Genomic DNA, 27,264 nt, shown 5'->3' with positions numbered 1-27,264 from the left:
CCACCTTGTCCCTTGCATCTCATTGGATATGTGGTGGGCACACCACAGGACCTGCCAGCCCACCTGGCCCTCTGATAGCCACTGGGGAGCAGCCACCAAAAAAGAAGTCACAGTGACCTGGGGGAACTGAAGGCCTCCATAGGACCTGCCTTAGAACCGTAGATTCTTTGCTGTGTTAGCAAAGTCCCAGCCCAAGGGGACTCCTCAAGCCTAGAATGTTCAGGACATTTGGCATCAAGCCTCCTGGATGAAGAGGCAAACTCTCTGAAGGGGAAGGAAAAGCCTGTTCTCTCTTGACCCCCTCACTCTCTGCAAAGTAGGAGCAAGTTGGGTTTCCCAGCCTTTCTCTCCCTTCCCACTGGGGCACATGGGGGCTGACAGTGATGTGGCCAACAGGGGCAGAGGAGGGAAAGACATCCAGACCCTCAGGCCCACAGTCTGATCTTCAATCCACATCTGCACTGCAGAGCCAGCAGCTTTTCATGCCCATGAACACATTCCTCCTGCCTTCCTAGCCCAACTCTGTGCGTCTTGGGGCTTAGTTCCTTCATGAAGGTTTTTCCGTGATCTCTCCCTGGTCTGACTTCTGTCATGCTTGGATTTTTATACCAAGCCTTGTAGCACCTCACTCATAGGTAGCTTTGCTAGTATGATAATCTCCACATCACCCCAGGTAATCAAGATAATCACAGTGCAGCTGTTCTTTCCTTATTTCTTAATCCTCAGACCTCACAATAGGTTAATTCTGCTACGCCCTGTCTAAGTTTTTGCCCTTGCATGATACTGGGCAAGCAGTGGCCGCTCACATCCCAGTGAAATCAGCCTGTTCCCAGGTGCCTGAACCTCTCTCTTCTCACTTATTATCTCCTGTCTTGTCCTATTTGTTTATTTATTTATTTATGGCTGTGTTGGGTCTTCGTTTCTGTGCGCGGGCTTTCTCTAGTGGCGGCGAGCGGGGGCCACTCTTCATCATGGTGCGCGGGCCCCTCACTGTCGCGGCCTCTCCTGTTGCAGAGCACAGGCGCCAGACGCGCAGGCTCAGTAATTGTGGCTCACGGGCCCAGCCGCTCTGCAGCATGTGGGATCTTCCCAGACCAGGGCTCGAACCCGTGTCCCCTGCATTGGCAGGCAGAGTCTCAACCACTGCACCACCAGGGAAGCCCTGTCTTGTCCTATTAATTAACTTTCCCAATTACCTGCCCTGCTTTCCCAACTATCCCTGATCATGCGAGAGACACTCGATGAAGCAGAGGTGAGTCATTGATTAATCAGTCAGCACTTCACAGAGTAGGGATGAAGGGTGATAATTGTTCTGTTATCCAAAACCAGGGTGAACCACAGGTGTCTCCAGAGCATGCTCACCTCAGACACACCATCGTGCTTCTTTTCCTCCTGCCCCTGCCTTCCTCTCTACATCTCAAGCTTCAAAATTTTATCTCTCTCTGATTCTCTTCTTGCCAAATTCCTCCCCTACACACACACACACCCCAATTTTCTTAACTGTTCACAATGTAGATCACATTTATCTTCAGCTATACGTGTTCTGCATACCACTCTTGGCTTTTCTTATTTTCTATGTCTTACGTCTAAAAATACTATGATTCCCTTTTAACTTTGTGTGTGGTCTTTGATTGATTTTCGATGTGGGGAAAGGATCCGTGGCTTTGGTAGGAAAAGGTTGCCAAGTCTGTCTTAAGAATTCTTAGGAGTGTGTACAGGGCAGAACGTGGAAAAGCAGATGCTGGAACCTGTTGGAGGGGACGGATGCAAACCAGAGTTAACCCAGCCAGGGACAGCCACGCCCTCCTTCCTAACACAGAATATATTCCACGTCCTAAAAGAGATTGCCTTAGCTTCTCCATGGCTGCAAGGTGAAGAGCTGACAAGGAGCAATTTGGAGGGAGGGCATCAAAAGAAAAGAAAGAGCTTCTGACATCATCCCTGCAGCCCTGACTTTCTAGAGCCTGTTTTCGAGAATCTGTTTCCTCTTCAACCCCAGTGCCTCTGCCTGCTGTTTTCTAGCACATCATGGTCACTACCGGATCACAAACAAGGAAGCATTGAGAGAGTCCTCTGTGGTCTGCTCATCACTGAGGCCCCGTGCCGGGTCCCCGTATGTGGTCCTTCTCCTCCCATCGTGAGCACAACAGAGAGAACTCCCTTCCTCTCTCTTTCACAGACATAAAGTAGATGGCTGAGCACGGTTGGGATTCTTGTAGTGAGGGCACAAGATTTTGAAAGAAGAAAGAACACAGGGAATGAGCTTCTCAATGAACAAAAGGCGGTCTGACTCGTGGGCCATGGATCATAGAAACCTCCAGCTGAAGCCTGATTTGATCTTGAAATCGGATGTCTGAAGAAGCTGCAGAAATGTCTAGGCTTTACATGGAGTGTGGCCCCACCAAAGGGCCCTTCTTCGACTCAGCACTACAGTCACATTTTCGATTCACATTCCGTCAGCTCCTACCTGCTCTGCTGGAAGTGAGCCTCCGTAGTCCCACCCTCCCCTCTAACCCACCCCCAGGCATGGACTCATGCCAAATGCTGGCTGCATCATCTTTGCCCCTTCCTTGATATACTGGTAATGTCCAGTAAATACAGATACCAAGAGCCGGCTGAAATCAATTCAAGAAGTATTTCGTGAGTTCCAACTGTATCCAGCACAACATACCATGGACCACTGTAATCATGAAGGGTACAGAGGAGAGAAAATCTTGGGACACCCACAGGTGGTTGATCCCAGGGGGGTTGGCCGCAGCTGTATACTGTTTTTTGACTTTGTCTTTCGTTACATGTAGTCGCATCTGCGTAGTGTCCTTTATAAAGTCTTAGAAAACCATGACTGCGTCCAGTTGTTTAGGGTTCCCTCAAAGTGAAGGACACTAGTATTTAAGATTGTTGCAAGAAACCCAGAAACCCAGAGACTCTGGAGACAGGGAGAGCTCTTAAGTCTACTTTTCACACAATAGAGCTTCATACCATTATTCTATATATAATCTTTTTACCAAAACACTGTCGCCTGTTTCTGTCAACAAAAGACCTCTTTGTTTTGATAGCCAAGAAAAGCCTTAAGCTCAGTAGAGACAACAGAACAGGCTTTTTAAATGACAAAATGTAAGGGCCAAAATGCCTTATTTTTGGAATGTAAATTAGAAGGCTTTTTTTCTTTAATATGACTGTAACCCTCAGTTTTGATCAACTTTAGGGTTTTTCCTCTTTTTTCCTTTTTTTAATGATATCCATGGACTTCTTTGGAATGCAGCCCAGGATAACCATAGCTTTTTTATATGGCTACAGGGTAGGCACAAGTGAGGTGGGAGGTGACGACTTTCCCACACTCTTGAGCCCTCTGAACTGTTGTCTTTTTTTTTTTTTTAATGTTTATTTATTTATTTGGCTGCGCCCGGTCTTCGTTGTGGCACTCAGGATCTTCGTTGCAGCATGCGGGCTCTTTTAGTTGCAGCGTGCAGTATCTAGTTCCCTGACCAGGGATCAAACCCAGACCCCCTGCATTGGGAGCATGGAGTCTTACCCACTGGACCACCAGGGAAGTCCCTGAACTGTTGTCTTTGACCTTCAGTTTCTCTGTATAATCTTACTGCTGAACATATGTGCTCAGATGTGCAAGTAGCTGAGAGCCTCTGTAACAGGACAGAAGTTCTCTGTCTGGGGATAGACAGTGTCCCTGACTCTTCCCACGAACTTGAGTACAATTCTAATGCCATCACCTGTTTACTTTTTTGTAGTTCCCAATATTTTGGAACCTTCTTGAAGACTTACCTTTCCACTGCTATCTTCCAAAGGTAGAGAGGAAGGCGACAGTTCCTTCAGAGCCTTCCCATCTCTGTCTCCACACTTCCAACTAGACAGGAAAAGTCTTAACCTGCCACCCACCCAGAGGGATGCCTCTGTCACTGTTACACTGTGGGTATGAAGTCCATCCATGGTCTCTCCTAGTCCATGTTGGCATGTATGTTGGGCACTTCATCCCTTCCTTTTGGTTTTTATTAATAACAAGGAAACCACCACATTATAAGAAATCTTAGGGGCTTCCCTGGTGGCACAGTGGTTAAGAATCCGCCTGCCAATGCAGGGGACGTGGGTTCGAGCCCTGGTCCAGGAAGATCCCACATGCTGCGGAGCAACTAAACCCGTGTGCCATAACTGCTGAGCCCCTGTGCCACAACTACTGAAGCCCACGCGCCTAGAGCCCGTGCTGTGCAAAAAGAGAAGCCACCGCAATGAGAAGCCCAGGCACCACAACTAGAGAAAGCCCGCGCCCAGCAACGAAGACCTAACGCAGCCAAAAATAAATAAATAAATATTTTTTTAAAAAGAAATCTTGAAAGTGATCATCTCTATCCCTTTGGTGACTTAAGAGCTGAGATTGGGTCATGTTTGTTGTTGCATCCTTAGTATTTAGCATGATACCCCTAAAGGGGTGTTGGATGTCCCCAGGCATAGGAGATATAACCCTCTAGATGTAAACCTTTTTTTTTTTCTATTGAAGGTACTTCCATGGTAGTTAGCTTAGAAAATATTTGTGAGAGGAAATAGTTCTGGGCTAGAATTGCAACCACTTGTAAAGACTCAGAAGGACCCTGCTTATCTCCCCAGTCTCGTTGCCTACTCTCTTAGCTCCAGCCATAGGAGCCACTTTGCACATGCTACTCCCTCTGTTTAGAACATTTTCCTCTCTCGTATCTTACTCTGGCCTCACCTTTGCCTGGCGCAGTCTTATTATCTTTAGGTTGTGTCTAGATGTTACCTTCTAGGAGAAACCTTCTGTGACCTTCTTTGACCTTCCTCTGTGTTCCTGAAGCACCTTGTATTCACACTATTGCAGAATCACATGCTGTAATAGAATTGCCCACATTCTGGCCTACCTCCCCTGATACTTGTAACTTTCTTGAGGACAAAAACAGTTTCATTCATCATTTTGTCTCCAGCTTCTGGCATGCTATTTGGCACAAAGTACACATTTAGTTAATATTAGTTGAGTGAATGAATGAATGGTGTCCAAACAAGGAAGATATTCGTAGGCATAGATTTCTTCCCCTTCAGAAATTAAAGTGTAGCCAGAGACTTTGTCCGTGTCTGCACTGGATGCCAGTCCAAGCTTCTCAGAGGATTCCCCTGGGTGAGCGCCCCTGCCTGAGGCCCTCCCGAGGCTGCCTCGTGACCTGACTGAGCTCGTGGCGACTCCAGCTCCTGGAGACCTGGTGGTCTCTATCCACCCATTGCTACCTAGTCCATTTGCTCTGCCTGACGTATGTTCACTAACTGGCTGTTAAGCCTGATTCTACCCTCGGATGAAAGCTGAGAGTCTGTACTGCTTGTTCTAAACAGCTGTCCAGTCTTCTTGATAGCATGAGGCTCTGAAGTGGGTGTCATCATGCCTGCAGCCAGCTCAACTAAGCAAGGCCAGCTTACATTGGGTCCTGTTGCTGAGGGTGGGTCCAGTGTTTTCTCAACTACTGCGTTCCTGTTTTTTGGGGATGTGGGGGAGGAATGTCCGTAGCTCCTCTCCATTGACCATTTACTTAACTCCCATCAAAGAAGGGACTTTCAAGAATTAAAGCACTGCAGTTTTCTGGTAGAAGAAACACTGTGCATTCAATAATGACAAACACCTGTCCACTCACAATTAGAGGATGGTCTCAGTTTGCAGATCCTCCTAGTCAATACTCCTCCTTTATTCCCACCTTCTTCCTTTGCCCACGGAACTGAAGCTCAAAGGATCCAGATCAAAAGGGGGTGTGAAAAAAATGGGGGTGGAGGAGAGAGGTGAGCCATGGAGATAAAGGGAAGACAAGGAGAGCGAGTGAGGAAGATGGGAAGATCAGGACAGAGTAAGGAAAAATGGAATAGGAGTAATAAGAATAATAAGAAGAAACAAAGTGTAAAAAAGCAAAGTGGGAGACATGAACATGGGGAAGAATAAAAAATTTGAGTGAAGAAGCCATGGGGACCCAGAGAAAGTTGGAGAAAACACCTCCAGGAGCAACCTGGAGAGAAAGAAGAGAGCAGAGCAGTGAGAGGAAGGAAGAAACCTGAGGTGAGAGAGGACTCATGCTATAACTCTCATATTAACCAGAAGGATTAATAAGCTCCCACTTATTGAATGCCACCTGTGTGAATAAGCGCTGTGATAAGGCTTTGCACTTATAGCGTAGTGGGTGCACTAGCCCAAAACTGAGTTCAGAGTCTGGCTGTTCATGGAGCTGTGGACTAGAAAACACACGGACATCTGCACATGAGTTCACATGCGGGAGGCTGGGCAAACTTACATCTGAGCACAGAAGAGGCTCCACAACCTTGGGACCACCAGTGAATAACTAGGAGGGGTGATACCTTTTGAGGGTAGGAAGTTGTCTCAGGTCTTGCAGGCAAGCAGGCGTGTCCTTGGACCTCTAAAGATTCAGGCATGTATGCTGTTATGACCACTTGGATACTCAAGGGCTGTGTAGTTGGAGAACCCACAGCTATCTTTTCTCATTTAATCCTGGTTTATAACAACCATGTGATAACCTCCATTAAAGAAACACAAGTTGCTTTCCCACTGCCACTAGATGGTGGCGCTAGGAGTCCAACAGGATCAGTGTGATGCAAAGACCAGGCTCTTTCCTCTCCACCCTAAGGCGTCTGCTCTGCTCTCCCACCTTTGGTGGTCAGACCAGAATGTTCCAGGAGGTCAGCCTCAGGCAGTCTTCAGGCAAAGAGTAGAGGAAGGAAATGTAGTATTGTTTGGTCCAGAAGCAATGACCCAGGCAGAAAGGGGCCTCTGGGAGCCATCAAGACAGATGGCAACACTGATCCTTTTCAGTTGGGCGGAGGAGGGGAAGATAGAAGCTTGGACGAGGTGAGTAGGGATCCATTTGCCACCCAGGATCAAACAACCTGGCCATACAGGTTGGCCTTGGTCTCCTCCACCTGCTGTGAACACAGCAGCCTGGGGCCACAGGACTCCAGGAACTTTCTTTCCCTCACAGCTTCCCACGTGCACAGCTTAGTAAGAACACTGCCCCTGAGCCTCTGAGCCAGGGCACCACAGTCTACAGGATTTGTGGAAGTTTGTTTTTGTCTTGCAGGGGCTTTGTCCCCATGTGATTCATTAACTGACCCATTGCTCCTTAGAGCTGCAGGGAGCCTGGTAGTTCAGGCCATTAAATCCCTTCTGTCGGCCTAATTCACAGCCCGACATCACAAGCCTCCCAACATAATCCATTTGTCCTGATTTGATTTTTTTTTCAAGAGGCTTCCTTGGCAGCCAGGTTTTCTCATTACGAATATGATTCATCTGTATGGTAATTCCCATTAGAATTAGTATATCAGACATGATTCATCTTTGGAAATATTAACCCAGAAGCATCATTTCAGAAAGGCCTGTTACATTCACAGCCAGAGGGAATTTCTGCAAGAGATGCCCCTTCATTCAACTAGCATTTGTTGAGTTGGCCCTGTGCTGGACTCTGAGCTAGGGGCTTTGGGGAATATAGAGACGATAGGACTTCACCCCTGCCCTCAGGAGCTCCCATTCTAGAAGGAAGATAACATAGACATGCGTGTTTATGGGATGGATAATATGAGAAGTGCAGTCAGAGATGAGAGGTAACATGGTCTTGTAAAATCTCAGGTTCTCAAACTTCAGCAGGAATCAAGATCACCTGGAGGGCTCATGACAGCACAGATATCTGGGCCCCAACCCCAGAGTTTCTGATTTAGTAGGTCTGAGGTGGGGCCCAAGAATATGCATTTCTAACAAGTTCCCAGGTGATGCTGCTACTGTAAGTCTGGGGACCACACTTAGAGCACTGGGCTCTAAGACTTCAGTTCTTTCTCCACTGCCCCCTCCCTTCACTGCCTGCAGTGTGCTAAGCTGTGTGCTCCCTGCTGGGGACAAGATGTTGAACAAGACATGACAGGGAGGGGATATCTGTGTGTGTATGGCTGATTCATTTTGTTGTGCAATGGAAGCTAACACAACATTGTAAAGCAGCCAAAAATTAGTAAAAGTAAATAAATAAATTGTACCGGGGTTGGGGGGGAAAGACATGCCCCTGCCCCCCCGGGGAACTGATAGCCTGGAAGGGGAGCAAGCAGTGACTTCCACACTCCACAGAAAGTGCCACTATAGAGTTTTGCATGGGGGCCATTGGAGCACAGAAAAGATGCTGCTTAGTTCTTGCTAGAGCTGGGAGAAGACTGCACGAAGGAGGCAAAATCTGAACGCAAGGGTAAATGTGGCCTGGAAGAAGTTATGTGGAAGGGTATTTCCAGTCGCTAACTTCCCAGATTATCAACTGTGAGGGACATCCCCTCACATTCCTTCTTAAATGTTTTCTGCAGTGATAAAGTTTCGACTTAACGTCCTGCAGAATCCGGTGGCATAGCTCGGGCTCGTTGGCCTGGCATTAGCAAAGCTTTTATTTTTGGCTCTCTGTAGCTGTCTTTGGTCAGCGTCTCGTGCATGGTCTGAATATTCTCAGTAGAATGGAATTCTCTGCATAGACACTTGAATAGAATATAGAGTCAAGAGCAAAGGAAGCAACAGCTTGCTACCAAAATCTTCCTCCCCATCCCTACCTACCACGCGGGTCTCCAAGCTGCCTCAGCTACCACCCGCCACCCCACGGCAGCCTCACTGTTCTTGTTGACGCTTTAGGAAAGTTGGCAGTTCTTACACCATTGTATTTTGTTTAGACACACACATCCATCAGAAATCAAACTTCCAGCATGGAAGTTGTTTGATGGAAATCAAACAACCATCTAGAACACTGCTCCTGGATTCCAGAAGTTAGAAAAGGGGCCCATGAGACCAGTTAAAGGGGTTTGCAAACCACAGCTCTCACACTTGATTCCATGTGGGAGGCTCCTGTGTTCCTACCCATCCTATTAACTCTCAGTTAACACAGTTCAAATAGATATGATTATTTGTTTTTCCAGCTCAGACTACTTTAAGAATCACATTATGGGGAGGATAAGAGAGCTATTAGAAGTAGATATATAGTCACTAGTGAGAAAGGACAACTGATATTAAAGGAGAACACGGATAAGTAAGAAGGAAACTGGAGACCCTAACTATACACCAAATTCAAGAATAATTATGATCAAAATTATCATTAAAATTAAGGTTAATTAATATCCTCCACCCCCCCATTTAAGAAAGCTGAGAAGTATTGGTCATCAAACAGTAACACTAAGAGGGATGTAGGGATAATGTTAGTTGACCCCTTCATGTTAAAGATAAGAAACCTATGAGAGAGGGGTGGGTTTCAGTCACAGGACAGAGTTTGTCTTTTTTTTTAAATCATTGTTCTCAAGCATCTGCCATAGTCTCTGTAACTACAACTCAACATTTGTTGAATTAACCTGAGTTAGGAAAGTCAATATGCGAATCCCTATCTTGTTTTTTTTAAGCCCCATTATCCTTCCAATTTGGCACAAAGTACATATTTCATGAAATCGTTTTCATGAAAAATCAGGATGGAGACTAGATCTAATTAAACACGCTCAACTCTAAGCCAAACAGCAAATGATAAGGGAATAGTATTAAACTATTGGTAAATTTCTCAGAACAGATCATGTTTGGTTAGTAGCAGTCAGATCCTCATCTGGCTACAGCTATTCTGAGTGTTTTGTAAAGAACTGGTGCCATTTCATGTGACCTCTGTATCTGGTGTTCAGCAAATACAGGTGACAATGCAATGCCACCTGTGGTTCAGATGAGTCCAATAAAGTCATGACCCCAAAACTAGAGAATTCTAGCCAATTTCTTGGGGAAGATCTATAAGACATTCATTAATTCAATTAAGAACTATTTATTGAGAAGCTATAATGCCAAACACTTCTAGACCCTGGAGATAGAGCAATGAAAAAGGAAATAAAGTCCATATGAAGCTGACATTCTAGAGGGAGGAGACAAACAATAAAGAGAGGTGGCAGGATCATTGCTACAATTACCCCTCTCTCAGAAGTGGTTTCTTTGACAATTGTAGTATAGGATTCTCTGTTTGGTTTGGTGGTTAGCAGCATTGGCTGAGAGATGGAGGGTCCTGATGCAGAGTCCCAGGTGTGTGCACATTAGTTCCTTATTTTTATGTGGTGGTAATAGTGGGATCTCTTCCTAGAGCTCTTCTGGAGTTTCAGTGAAAACATATCTCAGTGCTCAGTGCCTGCTTCATTTTAAGCACTCAGTAAATGTTGCAGTGATTACAAGTATTATTATTGAGTCAATGGACACCGAAGTAACAAGCCTCCTTCTTGCTGAAAGATTTCAGAAGATATGCCATCAGATTTTGGAACATCATGATTTTCCATAGCTCTGACCCTAGAAAGATAGCTTTTGAAACAGAACGAGTACAAAATTGACTCCCCTTGTCAAGTATCCCTTTGACCCCAGTAGAAGTCAAGTAAAGACAAAGCCCTTTCTGGCTGTATAGAGGAAGGAGCTTTCCTCCTGGGTGAGTGCTGTGGACACAGTGTGTCTGGCTACTTCATGCCTTTCAGTGCACTCCTTCTGAATTACCCAGCTCTCTTCAGCCTTGGATGTTTGTTTTATTATGTTTTGGGTTTGAACTCCATGTCCCAGTGCTGGGTTCTTGAGTCACAAGGAACTTCAAATGTTTTCTTGAGTGTTGTCTAAGCATCGCTTGCTTGTCTGCAAGTAACATCATAATATCAAGGTCATTCTGCTCAAACACAGCACCTGCCATAATGGGAGTAGTATAATTCGAGGGAGAGGATCCACTCACAGTTCACAGTGGTGGTTAAACATAAGTGCTATGAGGGGCACTGTTTGCAACATTGATCTATAGCTCTCTATATAAATCTTTTTTTATTGAAGTATAGTTGATTTACAATATTTATATTAGTTTCAAGTGTACAACATAGTGATTCAATATTTTTATAGGTTGTACCCTATTTAAAGTTTTTACAAAATATTGGCTATATTCCCTATGCATACAGAGAAAGACAAATACTGTATGTTATCACTTATATGTGGAATCTAAAAAATATGTATAAATCTTATAATTTCTAAGAACTCCACAATGGTCAACTATAAAAACCTTGACTCCTTTCCTTTCCTCATTCCCAATGACTTCAGCAAGTCCTGTAGAGTCCATATCCGAAATATATCTTGACTGTTTAAAATAGTCTGCAATTTTTAATTAACTTATTTGGTCTACTTGTTTATTGTCTGCCTTCCCCCACTAAAATAAAACTCTTTTTGCTCTCTGCTGGATTCCCAAGTCACTGGGCTTGGCACAATGTATACGTTCAATAAATATAAGTCAATTATTGAATGAAGGGATGGACACACATCTGTTTAGCAAGGTTAGATGCCTTGTTGTGACGTGTTGATTTTATCTCAAAAAGGATGTTGACCCATATAGGGCAGTAGTGTCTGTAGTTTTCAGCACCTTCTATTACCACATTAATCAAGTGAGATAAAGTTTATATTTTTTTATCTTGTAATTTAAAACTATAAATCTCCATATAAAGGAAACATATTTGATCATTCATTAGTCATAACTTGACTGTTTTCCAAAATAATTTAGGGTGATCATGAAAGGAATTATCATGAACAAAAACAATAGCAATGGCAATGTTAACATCACTTAAAACTCTTGCCAAATAATGATGTTTTCTTGAATCCCACTGTTGGGGCTTTGGGTGTGACCATGTTTAATGCAATGGGTAAAGCCGGACTACAGAGTTGAACAAACACAATTTCCACCCTGGCTCAGCCTCTTATCAGCTGTGTAAAGCTGACTGTGTTCCTCCACCTCTGTAGGCTTACTGTCCCCATCTGCGAAATGAATCAGTCTCATAGGGCTAGTGTGTGGATTCAAATCTCATGCAAGGAAATACTCATTATTGTGCCCAACATATCATCATTATGTAAGTTAACTTTTGCTGTGTAACAAGGCACTCCCCAAACATAGTGACCTTTACAACAATCATTTATTTAGCTCATGTTTCTGTGAATTGGCTGGGTGGTTCTCCTCATCTGGATGAACTGATCTTTGCTAGACTCTCTCATATATCTATGATGGCAGGTAGACTAGCCCCTGGATGATCTAGGATCTAGGATGGACTCACTATGCGTCTGCCTGTTGGCAGGCTGTTGGCAAAGGTGACAGGAGTGACTGGGCCATGGTCTCTCATCCTCCAGCAAGCCAGCTCTGGCTTCTCCACATGGTAGTTGTCTCAGAATTCCCAAAAGCAACGAGAGAGAGCAAGCTCCAACACACAAGATTTCACTTGCAACACGTTTACTAAATTCCCATCGGTTAAGTAAACCACAAGACTGGCCTGGAATTAATGAAAGGAATAATTTATGGCCATTTTTTTAGTCTACCACAATCATCCTTATCGCCATCATCATAAAAACCAGTATCTGTTGAGTATTTACCAAGTGGCTGTTCCAATCATGTTACTATGTTTATCAAAGCTTGTAATTCTTGGGGCTTCCCTGGTGGCACAGTGGTTAAGAATCTGCCTGCCAATGCAGGGGACATGGGTTCGAGCCCTGGTCCGTGAAGATCCCACATGCCACAGAGCAGCTAAGCCCGCAAGCCACAACTACTGAAGCCCGCGGGCCTAGAGCCCGTGCTCGCCCGCGAGCCACAACTACTGAAGCCCATGGACCCAGAGCCCATGCTCTGCAACAAGAGAAGCCACTGCAGTGAGAAGCCCAAGCACCAGAACAAAGAGCAGCCCCTGCTCGAAGCAACCAGAGAAAGCCCGTGCGCCGCAACGAAGACCAAACACAGCCAAAAATAAATAAATTTTTTTTAAAAAACTTGTAATTCTTACCACAACTTTATGGGGCAGCTACTATTATATGCCCCTATTGGAGAAAAGCATACTGAGGCACAGAATGGGAAAGCAAATTATACAAAGTCACACAGCTGGGAAGCAGAGGAGCTAGGACTCAAACCAACACTCTAGAACAACACTCATAATTACCGTTTTATACTGCCTCCTCTTCCCATTCTATGTATATGGGATTTTCCACAATTGCTTCTTTTTTTTTAACTGGATGATCTAGTAAGAGGTTATAGCCTATTTTTAACATGTACCCTGAGCACTGCCATATCTACCACCACTTCATCCATATTTCAGCATTTTTCCAACAAGCACTTTGAATTCAGTTCATCCAGTATTGATATGAATGACATGTTTTAGTCCAGATGATGGTAGAACCTTAGCTGTCTTTCTGATTCTTCGTGGATGGGGTGTTAGCAGTAGTGATGGCAGCTCAGAGCTTTATTCTGGGAGCTCTTCCTCTCTTATTTCTTCAGACAAGTTTGAGGGCTTGGAAACAGCTGATAGCAATGCTGAACAATTACTTAATATATACATAACATTTATATATGTTGCAGGTGAGCTGCAGCAGCCCTTAGGAGTAGAGGCCATGGCTTTCTCTCTGTATTCTCAGAAACCAGCACAGGCAAGAGCACACAGAGGACAGATTGGAGGAGCTCAGTACAGGTTTACTGTATGTATCTACCTCCATATCGATATCCCATTAAAGCAAGTGTCACAAACACATATACTAATGGTGACCAGATAATTGGCCAGGTGTGCTCACTAGAGAGTGATGGGGACTGACACTAACCTGAGAATTCATGGAAATGCTCAGTGTTGCCAGATTGTTCCATTTTTCAGATGATGCTCTAACTTCAGATGTGTATATAAACTTTCCTGATTTTAAAACGGTGTGTGTCAAATGAAGCAGGTCCCTTGGGTGAACCTGGCCCACGGTTCACCAGCCAATTGTTGACCCCCTACATTAGACGCTTGTTGGCATCTCTCTGTTGTATCACAGCTGTCCTAAGGGCCTGAGGAGGAAACCTTTAATAAGAATAAGGCAGGAGCTTCCCTGGTGGTGCAGTGGTTAAGAATCCGCCTGCCAATGTGGGGGACACGGGTTTGATCCCTGGTCCAGGAAGATCCCACATGCTGCGGAGCAGCTAAGCCCATGCACCACAACTACTGAGCCTGCGTGCCACAACTACTGAAGCCTGCGCACCTAGAGTCTGTGCTTCACAACAGGAGAGGCTACCGCCATGAGACGCCCACGCACCGCAACGGAGAGTAGCCCCCGCTCACCACAACTAGAGAAAGCCCGTGCAGCAGCAAAGACCCAACGCAGCCAAAAATTAATTAATTAATTTTTAAAAATAAGTATAAGGCAAAGATGGAGCACTGAAATGATAAGAGAGGCAGGACTTCGAGAAAGCTTGGTGATGGTCTATTTCAGAGATTCCACAGAGGTCAAGGACATGAGAATAAGAAACAGCCATTAGATTAGAGCAAATTATTCCATACAGTGCTGCATTCGCAGGCTATGTTCTTTAACAAAAATCCATGGTCAGATAACATGAGAAATACTCAAAACATTCAGTTCAACAAAATAAAATAGATTTCTTTACTCTGACCCTTTTAATTATTGTTAATATTTTAATAAGCAATGTAAGTCTTCAAAAGTAGAAATACATACTGAGTTTTTCAAACTTCCATGATCAAGGAGTCCTTATTTCATGCAGTTCATCTAGGTCTAATGATGTGAGGAAGACACTTTGGGAAAGATCGATAAGGGACTGAATGAGACATTGGGACGCTCTGAAGGCATGGGATGGACTCTGGAACACATCGGGTAATGAGTGTGGCCATAATGAGCCAACGGAGCAGCTTGGCAAGTAAAGAAAGTGGGTCAACACATTGGCAACTAGGAACCAACAGCATGTTAGTCTTTGTAAAATAAAACCTTTTTAGGATCATTCCTCTGATGAAAACAAACAAATAGACAAGCAAAAAAGTGAACGGTTTCCCACCGCTGATGGATTAAACCTCTTTGCTTGACATTCAAGGCTCTCCTCTATCAGGCCAACTGACCTTTCCAGTTTCCCAGTTATTTCCCTACACTCACTCCCTGCTCTTAATACCTGCTCTGCGCACTGTCCTTAGGACACATTCACTGTTCCAGCCTCTTCACCTTTACTTACCATGTGAGTTGCCTCCCCCAGCTGCCCCAGTTAGAGCCATGCCTGTCTTCCAAGGCACAGCTTAAATCTTCTTTCCCTCTGAATCCTTCTTTAGCTATCAAATCTCACAGTGGGTTCTTTTCCCTGAATGTTTAGAACATTTACTTCTGAAGGACTGTCTCGAGAGTTAGTGTGTTGGGGATCGCCTGTATGATTTGGAGCTGAGAGAAGAAAATCACATCCTGAGCTCTGCAGCTCTCTACCCGCATTTGTCCTCACAATACACCCAAATAAGGTTAGGAGGATATTATCCAGCAGCACCTAAGAGCAAGGGTATAACCCCATCACAGTGAATTTCATCGACTGTGCTCTGTTGTTAAACGGCCACCTGCTGATCCTTGAGGATAGAGTCCGTTCTCTTCTTGCTCAATAGTAATGGGTGCCATTTCTAGACACTAGACTGAGCACTTTATGTGTATTGTCAGGGCGAATCCCACACCATCTCTAAGAAGGGGCAATTAGTATCCTGTCTGGCTGGTCAAGGCATCCCATATACCTGACCCCAAACCTGGGCTATTTCTGTCCCAGCACACCATCTCTGTGGCCACACTGGCCACCAGAAATTTAATGACAGAGAATTAAAGCTAAAGAATCTGCAGTCTGCCTTCAAGTAGCAAGTATATACCCATAGGCAGAGGAAGGCGGAGTAGAACTCTAGTTAGGGTGTCAGCACAGTTTGAATATCAGGGGGAATTCTGGGTACATTCTAGGGTCTCATAAGGACTCAGCACAGCTCAACAGGGGTCATTTTGAGTACCCAAGGGCTCTAGTTAAGGTGAGATTCGGAGTGTGCAGCATCACAAGGGTGCATGCAGGGTCTGGAGGGCATACAAGGGTCTTCCCTTCCCTGGCCACTCACTGGTGTCAACAGAGGGGGTGACCTTAATTTCCACCCTACTATGAGCTTTTTGCTTATCTGTCTTCCTTATTAACTGTGAACTCTTTGAGGGGAGAAGCTGTCTTACTTACCCAGGTCTGACACATAACTGGTATATAAACATTGATATAATGAATGAATGACAAGTCAACCAAGGCAAGATGCTCAAAGTGACATGATGGAGACAACACGATACAGTAAAACCTTTATTCCACCATCAGAAAGCTGGATTAACTCACCCCATGTTATCGGTCTTCCCTGTCACTTATACACTACCCAGAAGGCTCTGGCTTCCCAGAGACCTTGACAAAACCCCAAACCTCCCAGAAATAATGTCAAACCTCATAATTTTCAGGTCTCATCTTCTAAATTAGATTGTGAAGTCCTGTAGCACAAGAGGTGTGTTACTCTTTGTACATGCCCCACATCTTTTATCTCAGTGCTTCTCGCAGAACAGATCTATATAAATGCCTGTTGAACGACTGTATTGGAATGGATTGGAATTATGGCTGGGAGACTGTCCTAATAATCCAACCTCCTTGAGATAATTCTTGGTGAATTCAGATGATGAGGGAAAGAGGAAATCAGGATAGTGGCAGAGACAGAAGGAAAGACAGAGGAGGAAAAGCGGGCAGGATCTGTCAACTCATTGGATATGGAAAAAGTATTCAAAGACTTTGATCCAAGGTGACAGATTGAAGGATTACGCCCGAGAGAGAAATGTAGATGTTCTCCTGTCCCTTAACCGTCTCATCCTTACTTCATTTTGAGCATGGAGGGAAGATTCCTCATGAATCAGTCTGCAGTGTTCCTTGGAGATAGATCTGGGAGAGTCACTCAGGAGGATCCAGGAGGACAAAAAGGAAAGGTTTGCCCTTGTCCCGCTAGACGAGCTTTATTCTGCTGAGGAGGAGAAGAAATTTGAGCTGAATATATTTTTGGTTCGTACAAGTTGTAAGTGCTCTGTTTGATAGCAAGTTTGTTTGAATGGCCCATTTCATAACTACACATAGTTTTCCCAAATAAATGGTGTCTGTAGAATGTTCAGGTTAATGCATGAGTCCAGTGTTCGCGAGTGTTTGCACTTAGAGCGACTGAGCCTTCTTTCTTAATAAGTCATCTTGGCATTTTGTCAACAAGTTAATTTGCTTTTCTAAGAAACTAGATTAATACTTCCTGTACTTTGTGCTATTCACAGATCTACAGTGCAGTGAGAAGGGGAGAAGAAACAGCAGAGACAATTAGATCTCTTCTCCATTTCTTCACAAAGCTCCCAGCCTCCGAGACAGCCCATGAAAGGATTAGCATTGGTCCGTGCTTAAAGCAATGTGTCCAAGACACTGTTTGTGAGTATCGTGCCACGCTCCAAAGGACTTCCATATCTCAGTACATCGCCGGCTCTCTGCTAGAAGCCACCACATCTTTAGGAGCAAGAAGTAGCCTTCTCAGTTCTTTTGGAGGATCCACCGGACGAATGATGCTGAAAGGTAATGTCTGAAATTTCACTTTTAACTTTTCGTCTTTGAATGCAGAAAAGAATCTAAGTTAACATTTATTGCATCTCCTGATGGAAAATTGAGTCCACGTATCAGCAACTTTAAGAAAAGATAGCTGCTTTAAGAGAATATATAAAAAGATAGTCCTCTATCAAAATCCCTTAAGGTATAAACATTCCAAATAATAAGCATTAAGATATTGAAATTTCTTTTTCAAAAATAGCTAAAAGGCTATCTTTAATTTTTCTAAGTTATCCAGATAGGTGGTTTCTCCTAGTGGTATTCTATGACAGATGTCAATTATTGTAAAAAAAAGTCTTGTAAACAAGTGTAGTCACGTGGCCACAGTGAAAACCAACCGTTTCATTCAAAATAGAGTGGAATATAGTTCTCGTTTCTACACAGAATCAATAGGTTCATGTTGACCAGCAGAGCTAAAGGCCATCTTCCAGTGACTCCCATCTTAAAAGATAAGATAGGTGTCCTGCTGAAAAATGAAAGCCAATGGAAAATGGGATCAGAACTTCCCAGCGACTTCCCACAAGTAGCAGAAAGGCAAGTCAGAGATGGCAGTGCACCAAAGAACCTTGGAGATTTGTGGACTGCACAGCTGTCACCACCCGCTTGGCAGTCCTCCCTGGCAGGAAGCTGCCAGCCAGACGGGGACCACGCAGAGCAGCATTCCACTGCCTGGGGGCTGCCAAGAGCTCAATCTGACATCCGGCCACTTCTCTCAAGGAGAGCAGCTCTTGTCCCTCCACAGCAAGCCCCAGACCTGCGATTATCAGGCCAGTGGCCTCCCTCCTTGATCCTCAACCTCCCCACTCCCAACACCCCTTGGGCGAGCCCTAGAGGGGGTTCACACCTGAGTGGGTGCCATGTTGATTTGTTTTCTAGAGTCACCTTCACTTTTGTGGATTGGTTATAAAGAATGAATGAAGAAAAACACAAAATGTGGGACAACTAATCCAAGAGACTAAAGAGGAGATACTTGGTTTCATATGTGTTTCATTCATTCAGCATATGTTTTTTGAGCCCCTACTAGGTGCTGGGTAGGGAACAAAACATAGCCCCTGCTCCCGAGGAACTTGCAGTCTCTAGGTAGTAGGCAGTTTCCCCTATACATGGGATTCAAGATTTCCCTACTCTAATGCGGCTCCTGGTAACTGCCCAGCTTACATTCTCCATCAGTGCTCTTCCTGGGAATTTGGGCTGAGATTAGCGTGTAGAGTTGGCATTGCTTCAGTGCTTGTGACTCTATGTGAGGACCTTATCCTGTGAGTTAATCAAGCTGTGTTGATCAGCTACCCACTCTGTGCCCAGCAGTGTGTAGGTGTTATGGGAGATCCTAATAAAGTACAAGTGAATTTACTCCCCTTTAGGTGGTTTATGACCCTAATGAGGAGGCCACATTTGCATGCACCAAGTGTTCAAAGAACAGACTGCAGAGAGTTAAATGCCAAATAATGTGGAAGTGGCTCTAAGTGTTCAAAGAGTTTGGAGACAGAGTTAATGTTCCATGTGACAAATGGCTTGGCTGCAAACAAACAGAAGTCAATAAAAGCCACTTTGTTTCTTCCCCATTGATTGCAAAAGGGCAGATCTCCAGGCTCCCCAACCAAGGCAGGCTGCCTCCAGTCTTACACAGACCTTTGCGGAGAAAAAAGGAGGCCACTGGTTAAGGTGTCTGTTGCCCTGATAATAACTTGATCTCAGTTGCTCTTTGCCTGTCTGTATTCAGATCAGAACTCCTATCAGCATTTCTATCTCTGAGACTCCTTGAATCATCCGCTAATATGTTATCTTTAAATGGGGGTTTTATACAAGAGTTGGGAGTTTCTTTTACTTTCTGTTTTGCAGCTCTTTAATGGCTTCTGATATCCCTCTGTTAGTAGCTTCTGCTGAAGAATACAATTAGCCAGTTGGCTTCAGCTCCAAGCTAATTTCTATAGCTCTGACTTGCTCTCTTGGAAAACTTTTTCAACTTCAGTGCCCACTCCCCTGGGGTTTTCAAAGTCTATATGTGCCACAGTGAAACATACATTTCTTTAACATGCAGTGAGAGATAATGTGTCAAAAAAAACCCACACATGGCTGTTCAAAGTCATGGAGTGTTTATGGAACCTATAGGTTCAGCATACTGACTAGTTGAGTCGAGCTCTGTTGGTCGTATACTCCAGCAGGGGGTCTAGAGGATATGCTTGGCTGCTGTGCAGTGCTTTTCTGCTTGTTTTATTGTTCAGTGTGTGTCCTATGGCATTGAGTAGGCCAACAACTTTCAGCTGTCTGTCACCAATGAAAATCTGTGGGAAGTGTGTAACACACTCAGTCCCCAGTTTATAAATGACTTGTGTTCCAGAAGTTCATTTCTCAGGAGCTGTGTGGAACTTAGAATGCCCTCCTGGAGAATCAGTATTAAACGTTGTGATTTGGTTCCCAGACTCTAGTCCTCAAAAACCCCTTTAACCCATAACACAGCTGAAATCTACACACTTCCCATGGAACAAAGAGAAAAACACAATTATTAGAATACTGAGAATCAGCCTCCAGGAAAAGCAATACAAGTGAGTTAAAAGACATTTCTTGTTGAGGGGAAATAATTTTAATTAAGATGAGTAGAGTTAAATTGAAACTTTTATGGAGCTTTTGTAAAGAACTTTGGGCCATTTCAGAGATTTTAGATGTTGGCATCTGTAGTTCTGTTGTTACAGTTAATTATCTTTTGAAACTCATATCTAACATGAAAGATTCAGAAAATTATTATCCCAGTAAGTTTTATTTCTTTTCTTTTAATGAGAGACTTATAAATGGAATGAAGAAGGGGAAAGGAGGGCAGGGCAGGGTTTATAATTTTTTTCCCAGAGGGAAAGGATAAGAAAGAGGGTCAAAAAGAATGACTTCTTCCATGAGAGAGATCACATTTGAATTGGATTAAATGGAGTTGGAAAAGGTAGAAAAAAAGGAGGAGGGCAAAAGACAAATGCTGTATGATTCCTTTTATATGGGGCACTTAGAGTAATCAAAATCATAGAGACAGAGTAGAATTGTGGTTGCCAGGGGCTGGTGTGGGGTGGGTATGGGTGGGGAGTTACTGTTAACGGGTACAGAGTTTCAGTTTTGCAAGATGAAAAGAGTTGTAGAGATGGGTTGTTGGTGATGGTGGCATAACATTATGAATGCACTCATTACCACTCAACTATATTAAAAATGGTAAGGATGCTGAAGTTTTTGTTATAGGTGTTTTACCACATACACACACACACACAAAAGAATTGAAGAATTTAAAAAGGAGGAGGAACATGTTCTGTAGCTCTTTGGTGTCAGGTCCATTAAGATGTTAGAAAGAACCGAAAAAGAAAAAGAAATATGAAGACAGCTTTTCACGCTTTTCACTGCAGGTGCCCCAAGTCAGCTTGTCTCCTGGAAGTGGTTATGATTACAAGATGAGGGTTGGAGCCGCCCATAGTAGGTGAGAGTAGGAGGAGAAAATGTGCAACCCGTTCTTCATTATTCACAGGGCATTCACAAGTCAGGAATCGGTAACTTAAGTGTTGATTAGTCAGAGTTCTGCAGCCTTGCAGCTTTACCACAGTCTACAGGATTCTGCTAACTCTCTGAAATCTCCATCAGCTTGCACACCTCCAGTGGTACACGTGGCTCTAGAAAAACAGCCAACAGTCAGTACATTCCTGGTTTTCTGCCTGCAGGACCAATGAGGATGGTCCATCTACTAAGTGGAAAGTTTGCCAAATAATGAGAAACATTTTCTGATATGAAGCGTCGAAAGCAAGGGTATGCCCTTGATTACAAGGATGTACTGTCTCAAAATGGAAAATGGAGAGCTTACACCAGGGACTGTGTAAGGACTGTCAGGGACTTCCACTAGTTGAGTACAATCAAGATCTTTCTACTTCCCATCTGGTTCCCCTTCTCTTCCTTCCCATTAACCTTGTTAGAATCCCAGGACCAACTCTGTATAGCAGTGGCAGCCAAAAGAATTATTAACTTCAATAATCAGGAATGCATTTTCTAAATCCACCTGCTGTTGTTTCTTTTTTTCCATTGTACTCCCTACTAAAAATTACAAAATCACAATAAAGTAAAAAGCGAGAGAAAAGAATAAGATAATTGATAGTAATGTAAAGCACTGAAATAGCAAAAGTAAAAAAAGTAGTGAGAAGGGGAGGACTTTTCAATATAAGGAGGCTAAATGTTTTCAAATGTGCGTATTGTATCAGCCAATATAATAAATTTAGTACATTAAACTCAATTTTTCCTTCTCAAATTGTTCCTAAGTAAGTCTGTAAATTAAAGGATTAAATATTTATATATTATCAGGACAAAGCATGGTTACCCATATTTAAATTATGTAGTAGACAGTGCTCATTTTTAAGCAGTTTGGGTATGTGTAGGTATAGAATAGCTATTAATAAACAAAGTTATCCATCATATATAGACTATAAATAGAATATCAATATGAAAACAAAAACTGCCCTACAGATGTAATATTCTTATTTGAAAATGGGGGTACTCTGTTTCTGATAGAAAGGTCTAATAAATTTTCAACTTATTTTCTTCTACTGCAATAAGTATGTTCTATTTGTGTCTTCTTCTAAAGTAAATGCCTTTGAGTATAAAAATAAGACGTCCTAATAGGAATACACACACACACATTTGAACTATGTGCTTGTACCTCATAAATAATTTAGTTTATTAAGGCTGTCCTGGTTGACTTCCTCATAATCAAAACAATTACCCTTTACATGCCTACCAGGCAAGGGAAGGCATGTCCATAGTTCTAATTCCAAGATTTAAGTGTATTTAAAGAAATCCTCTGACTTACTAGTTTTGTGACCTTGAAATTATTCCTTTGATGTTAAAGTATGCTTTAATGTAACTTGGGGTATGTTTTTGTGCCAGTTAATCAACTAAAAAGTGTTCATTCACTGCCCACTATGCCCTAGGGCCGTGTCACCTCTGGGAAGAATGTGAAAGATCACATCTGGAAGCCTTCAACTTGTAAAATAATATTTCTCACTCCAGAGAAGATGTAATATTAGGTTTCAGGTCTACTGAGGTAGCCCTTACTACCCTCAAGAGATTCATAAAGTGCAAGGCTAGTCAGTTGATGGTGGGGTCTGTAGCTCACTGGGCTGGGAAGTTTGGTAGGCACAAGACAAAAGCCCTCTGCCTTGGGACACAGGTAGCCAGGTGTCATCCAGGAGTGTGACTCCATGTCGAGATGTACCTAAACATGCTCAGGTGTGACTGAGGAGTGTGACTCCACACCCATGCTTATAACCAGGGGGAGCTTCTCCAAAGCTCCAGTGAAGAGTGAAGTTACCTACCTCAGATATTACTGGAGACATGATGCTTCTTGAGTCGAAACAATTGTGTGTCTTTTGGGGGAGAAGGAGGGTGAAGCAGAGGAATTACATTTATTTTTTAAGTTTTTCAAGATGACATCCCCATTACTGATATCTCTGAATTTTTATTTTATTTATTTTTAATTAATTAATTAATTTATTTATTGGCTGAGTTGGGTCTTTGTTGCTGCGCGTGGGCTTTCTCTAGTTGCAGTGAGCGGGGGCTACTCTTCGTTGCGGGCTTCTCATTGCAGTGGCTTCTCCTGTTATGGAGAATGGACTCTAGGCACGCAGGTTTCAGCAGTTGTGGTTCATGGGCTCAGTAGTTGTGGCTCACGGGCTCTAGAGCGCAGGCTCAGTAGTTGTGGCGCACCGGCTTAGTTGCTCCAGCAGCATGTGGGATCTTCCCAGACCAGGTCTCGAACCCATGTCCCCTCCATTGGCAGGCGATTCTTAACCACTGTGCCACCAGGGAAGCCCCTCTCTGAAATTTTAAACTCTTCCATCTGTAAAGAGAAAGTTGGGTAAAGGGAAGGATTAAAATTAGAATTATAGCAATAGTTGTGAACATTTTTTAGTTCTTGCTTGGTGCCAGGTGTTACTCTGAATGCTTTATATGTGTGATTTCATTGACTAGTCAATGGTCCAATGAGGGAGGTACTGTCTACTAGGAGACCCAGAGACATGAAGAAACTTGCCTAGGTGTACACAGATAGTCCGTGATGGAGCACTTGAAACCAGACAGCCTGTTGAGTGCTTACTGTGATTCAGGCAGTGCACCAAGCCCTTCATCTGCATTATTTCATTTAGTCCTTATTGTGGGTTGACTTGTGTCCCTTGAAAGAAATATGTTGAAGTTCAAACCCCAGTTCCTACAGATGGGACTTTATTTGGAAATAAGATCTTTACAGATGTAATCAAGTTAAGATGAGGTCACTTTCAGTTAGAATCGGCCCTAAACCCAGTGACTGGTCTCCTTTATCCAAAGAAGAGATGAAGACAGACCATTCTGGGATGAACACCCATGTGATTATAGAGGCAGAGATTGGAGTGATGCACCTGCAAACCAAGGAATGCTAAGAACTGCCGGCTACCACCGGCAGCTAGGAAGAGGCTGGAAAGATTCTGACCAGAGTCCAAGGGCGAGCATGGCCCTGCCAACACTTTGCTTTTGGACTTCTAGCCTCTAGAACTGAGAATAAAGTTGCATTGTTTTAAACCATCCCAGTGGTGGTATTTTGTTACGACAGCACTAAGAAATTAAGACAGTCTTTTTGACAATCCTGTTAGGAAGAAATATTAGCACCAGGAAACTGAAGCTCATAGAGGTTAAGTGACTTGCCCAAGGTCACCCAGATAGTAAGTGTGTGCAGCCAACCCAGGTCAAGCTTCTCCAAGGCCTTTGCTCACAGCCGTGTGGGAGACATGTTTGCAGCTCTCCAATGGCACTGTCCATTTCCGCTTTGTTTTAGTTGTTCGGCCCCATCCTCCTCTCCCACAAACACCTTGCCTGGCACAGGACCGGGCACAGAACAGACAGTCCGTAAACCTTTGTGGATTCCAGTGGCAGATGTGTTCACAGAATCAAGGAACGTGTAATCATTGCTCCTTGCAACACTTAACTGAATGAGATCATTTTAGAACCAAAGAAAGAAAACACTAATTTACCTATAGTTTGCACTAACATATCAGACTCATACAAAATGAAAATACAAATACATTCAGGAAGTTTCCAAGCAGGAACAAAAGCTATATTCAGTGTCTCAAAACCTACTGTCAGTGCAAGGTGCTGGAATGGTTGCAGAGTTATCTCTGGGGTCTTTCTTGCTCCCTGTCTGAACTCCTCTCCCCTCCTCCTCAGACACTGTTGCCTCTGGGGGTGCAGAGCCCCCCTAACTGTATCAGCCCATTCACTCCTAGCTTACTACCTCATTAAAAACACAATCTCCTGTTCTTTCCGCAGTGGACCCCAGCTGGGCTTTGTGAAGAGAGAGGTCTGCCAGGTTGGAATAGAGACCTGGGGTGTTGACTCCTCTGGGAGGGCCAGGGACAGATAGGGGAACTGATGGTAACTGGCAGAGGGAACGGGGCACCCAGGTGTAAAGGCATGAGACAGGAAAAGGCACGGTGTGTTCAGGGACTGCTGGTCTACCAGGCTGTTCTGGCCAAATCTTGGGGCATGCAGGGAGTAAGTAGGAAGGCATGAGCTGGGCTGGGGGGAGAAAATACGTCTCCATGGGATTGTATTTTATGATAAAGAGCTTGGCTTTTACCTTGTAAGTAATGAGAGACACTGAAGGGTTCTAAGGAAGCGTGTGATGTGAGCAGACTGTGTTTTTAGAAAGATCCATCTGGCTACAGTGTCGGGTGGGGCTGCTCAGAGTGTCACCCTTAGCCCACCTGCATCGGAATTGCCCAGCCTGAGTGTCCAAAGTATAGCTTTCTGGGCTTCACCCCCAAACCTACCGAATTAGAGTCTCTGATACTTCAGGTGAGTATGTTTTGTGTGGAAGGTGGATGGAAGGAAAGAGCAGTGAGAACTGGAGGCATTTAGGAGGCTGTTGCTAAGGCAAGGTAGGGTGCTGCTGGCACATTTAGTAATTGGTAAAAATTACGAAAAGGCCCCCTCCTCACTCTCTGCAGGGTGATGCAGGCTCATACCCACACATATCATTTAGTGCACAGCATGCGGGCTGGATCTCGGACCTCCCCTCCACTCGGGTAAGGACTTTTGTGCCGTGCACAGACTGTTCACTGTACCAAAGAGCCTAAATCCTTGGGAAGCAGCAGAGAGGTGTGAGTAAGAAGTAGAATTAATAGAATGTGGAGGCTGAATGGGTGTAGTGGGGTTAAACGGAGTTAGGTTTAAGATGACCATGAATTTATCTTTAAAAAAATAATTTCAAATCCTTCCATCGTGTTACTAATGGCAAAAATTAATAGAATTATTGGATCATATGCCCATCCATCCTTCCCATCGCTTTAAGAAATCAAGAAATTAAGGGTTGGTTAAATCCTAACGTTGAATTCAGAAAGATGGTTGGTGAGGACAGCAACCCAGTCACTTGGAGTTCCTCTGTTTGAGCTGATCATAAAAATGTCAAGTCCTAGTTACAGAAACTCAGAGTGGGCCATATTCCTGAAACTCATTTTGCAAGATAGTTACTTGAAACTCTATACCCAAAGAAACAACAGTAACTGGATTCCAAGCCTTCCTCCCAAAGCTTGCATACCACGTATAAAACTGAATTCATAACTATTTTAAATCAAAAAGTCCTAAAAGGTGACTTTTCAACGTCAGTAAGTAAATGTTTTCCCAAAACAAACTGGAATAAGAAATCGCTGCATTACTGTTGGTGGGAATGTGAATTGATGTAGCCACTATGGAGAACAGTACGGAGGTTCCTTAAAAAACTAAAAGTAGAACTACTATACGACCCAGCAATCCCACTACTGGGCATATACCCTGAGAAAACCATCATTCAAAAAGAGTCATGTACCAAAATGTTCACTGCAGCTCTATTTACAATAGCCAGGACATGGAAGCAACCTAAGTGTCCATCAACAGATGAATGGATAAAGAAGATGTGGCACATATATACAATGGAATATTACTCAGCCATAAAAAGGAACGAAACTGAGTTATTTGTAGTGAGGTGGATGGACCTAGAGACTGTCATACAGAATGAAGTAAGTCAGAAAGAGGAAAACAAATACTGTATGCTAACACATATGTATAGAATCTAAAAAAAAAATGGTCATGAAGAACTTAGGGACAAGATGGGAATAAAGATGCAGACCTACTAGAGAATGGACTTGAGGATATGGGAAGGGGGAAGGGTAAGCTGGGACAAAGTGAGAGAGTGACATCACATATATACACTACCAAAGGTAAAATAGATAGCTAGTGGGAAGCAGCCGCATAGCATAGGGAGATCAGCTCGGTGCTTTGTGACCACCTAGAGGGGTGGGATAGGGAGGGTGGGAGGGAGATGCAAAAGGGAGAAGATATGGGGATGTGTGTGTATATGTATAACTGATTCACTTTTTTATAAAGCAGAAACTAACACACCATTTTAAAGTAATTATACTCCAATAAAGATGTTAAAAAAAAGAAAAGAAATCACCACATTGATCCCGAAAGAGGAAGGTTTAGAGAAGGATAAAGAGCAGATGGATAACCTTGGGGGAGTTAAGAAATACATTTAAATTGAAATGTAAAGAGAGAAGATTAAGAATAGTATTTAAAGCTGAAACATACAGTTACCAATAGAAAAATAAAACTAAAAAAATATAACTTGCAGTAATGGGGAGAATGGGCCAAATTCCTCATCTTTCATCGAGGTGATTAAATGTATTCTTCTTGGGCTTCCCTGGTGGCGCAGTGGTTGAAAGTCCGCCTGCCGATGCAGGGGACACAGGTTCGTGCCCCAATCCGGGAAGATCCCACATGCCTCTGAGCGGCTGGG

General features: G+C 43.7%; 1 protein-coding gene across 1 annotated transcript in view; it reads left to right on the top strand.

Annotated features, from left to right (window-relative positions):
- PLCE1 (phospholipase C epsilon 1) overlaps positions 1-27,264 on the top strand; it is a 315,415-nt gene that overhangs the window by 138,727 nt on the left and 149,424 nt on the right. The window contains exon 3 of the mRNA XM_060285871.1: positions 17,132-17,420. Within this exon, the coding sequence (XP_060141854.1) occupies positions 17,132-17,420 (289 nt within the window). The remainder of the gene's footprint in view (positions 1-17,131; positions 17,421-27,264) is intronic.

The sequence above is a fragment of the Globicephala melas genome, chromosome 16, assembly GCF_963455315.2.
Source record: "Globicephala melas chromosome 16, mGloMel1.2, whole genome shotgun sequence".
Classification (NCBI taxonomy): domain Eukaryota; kingdom Metazoa; phylum Chordata; class Mammalia; order Artiodactyla; family Delphinidae; genus Globicephala; species Globicephala melas.
This window is presented reverse-complemented; position numbering and strand designations above follow the sequence as displayed.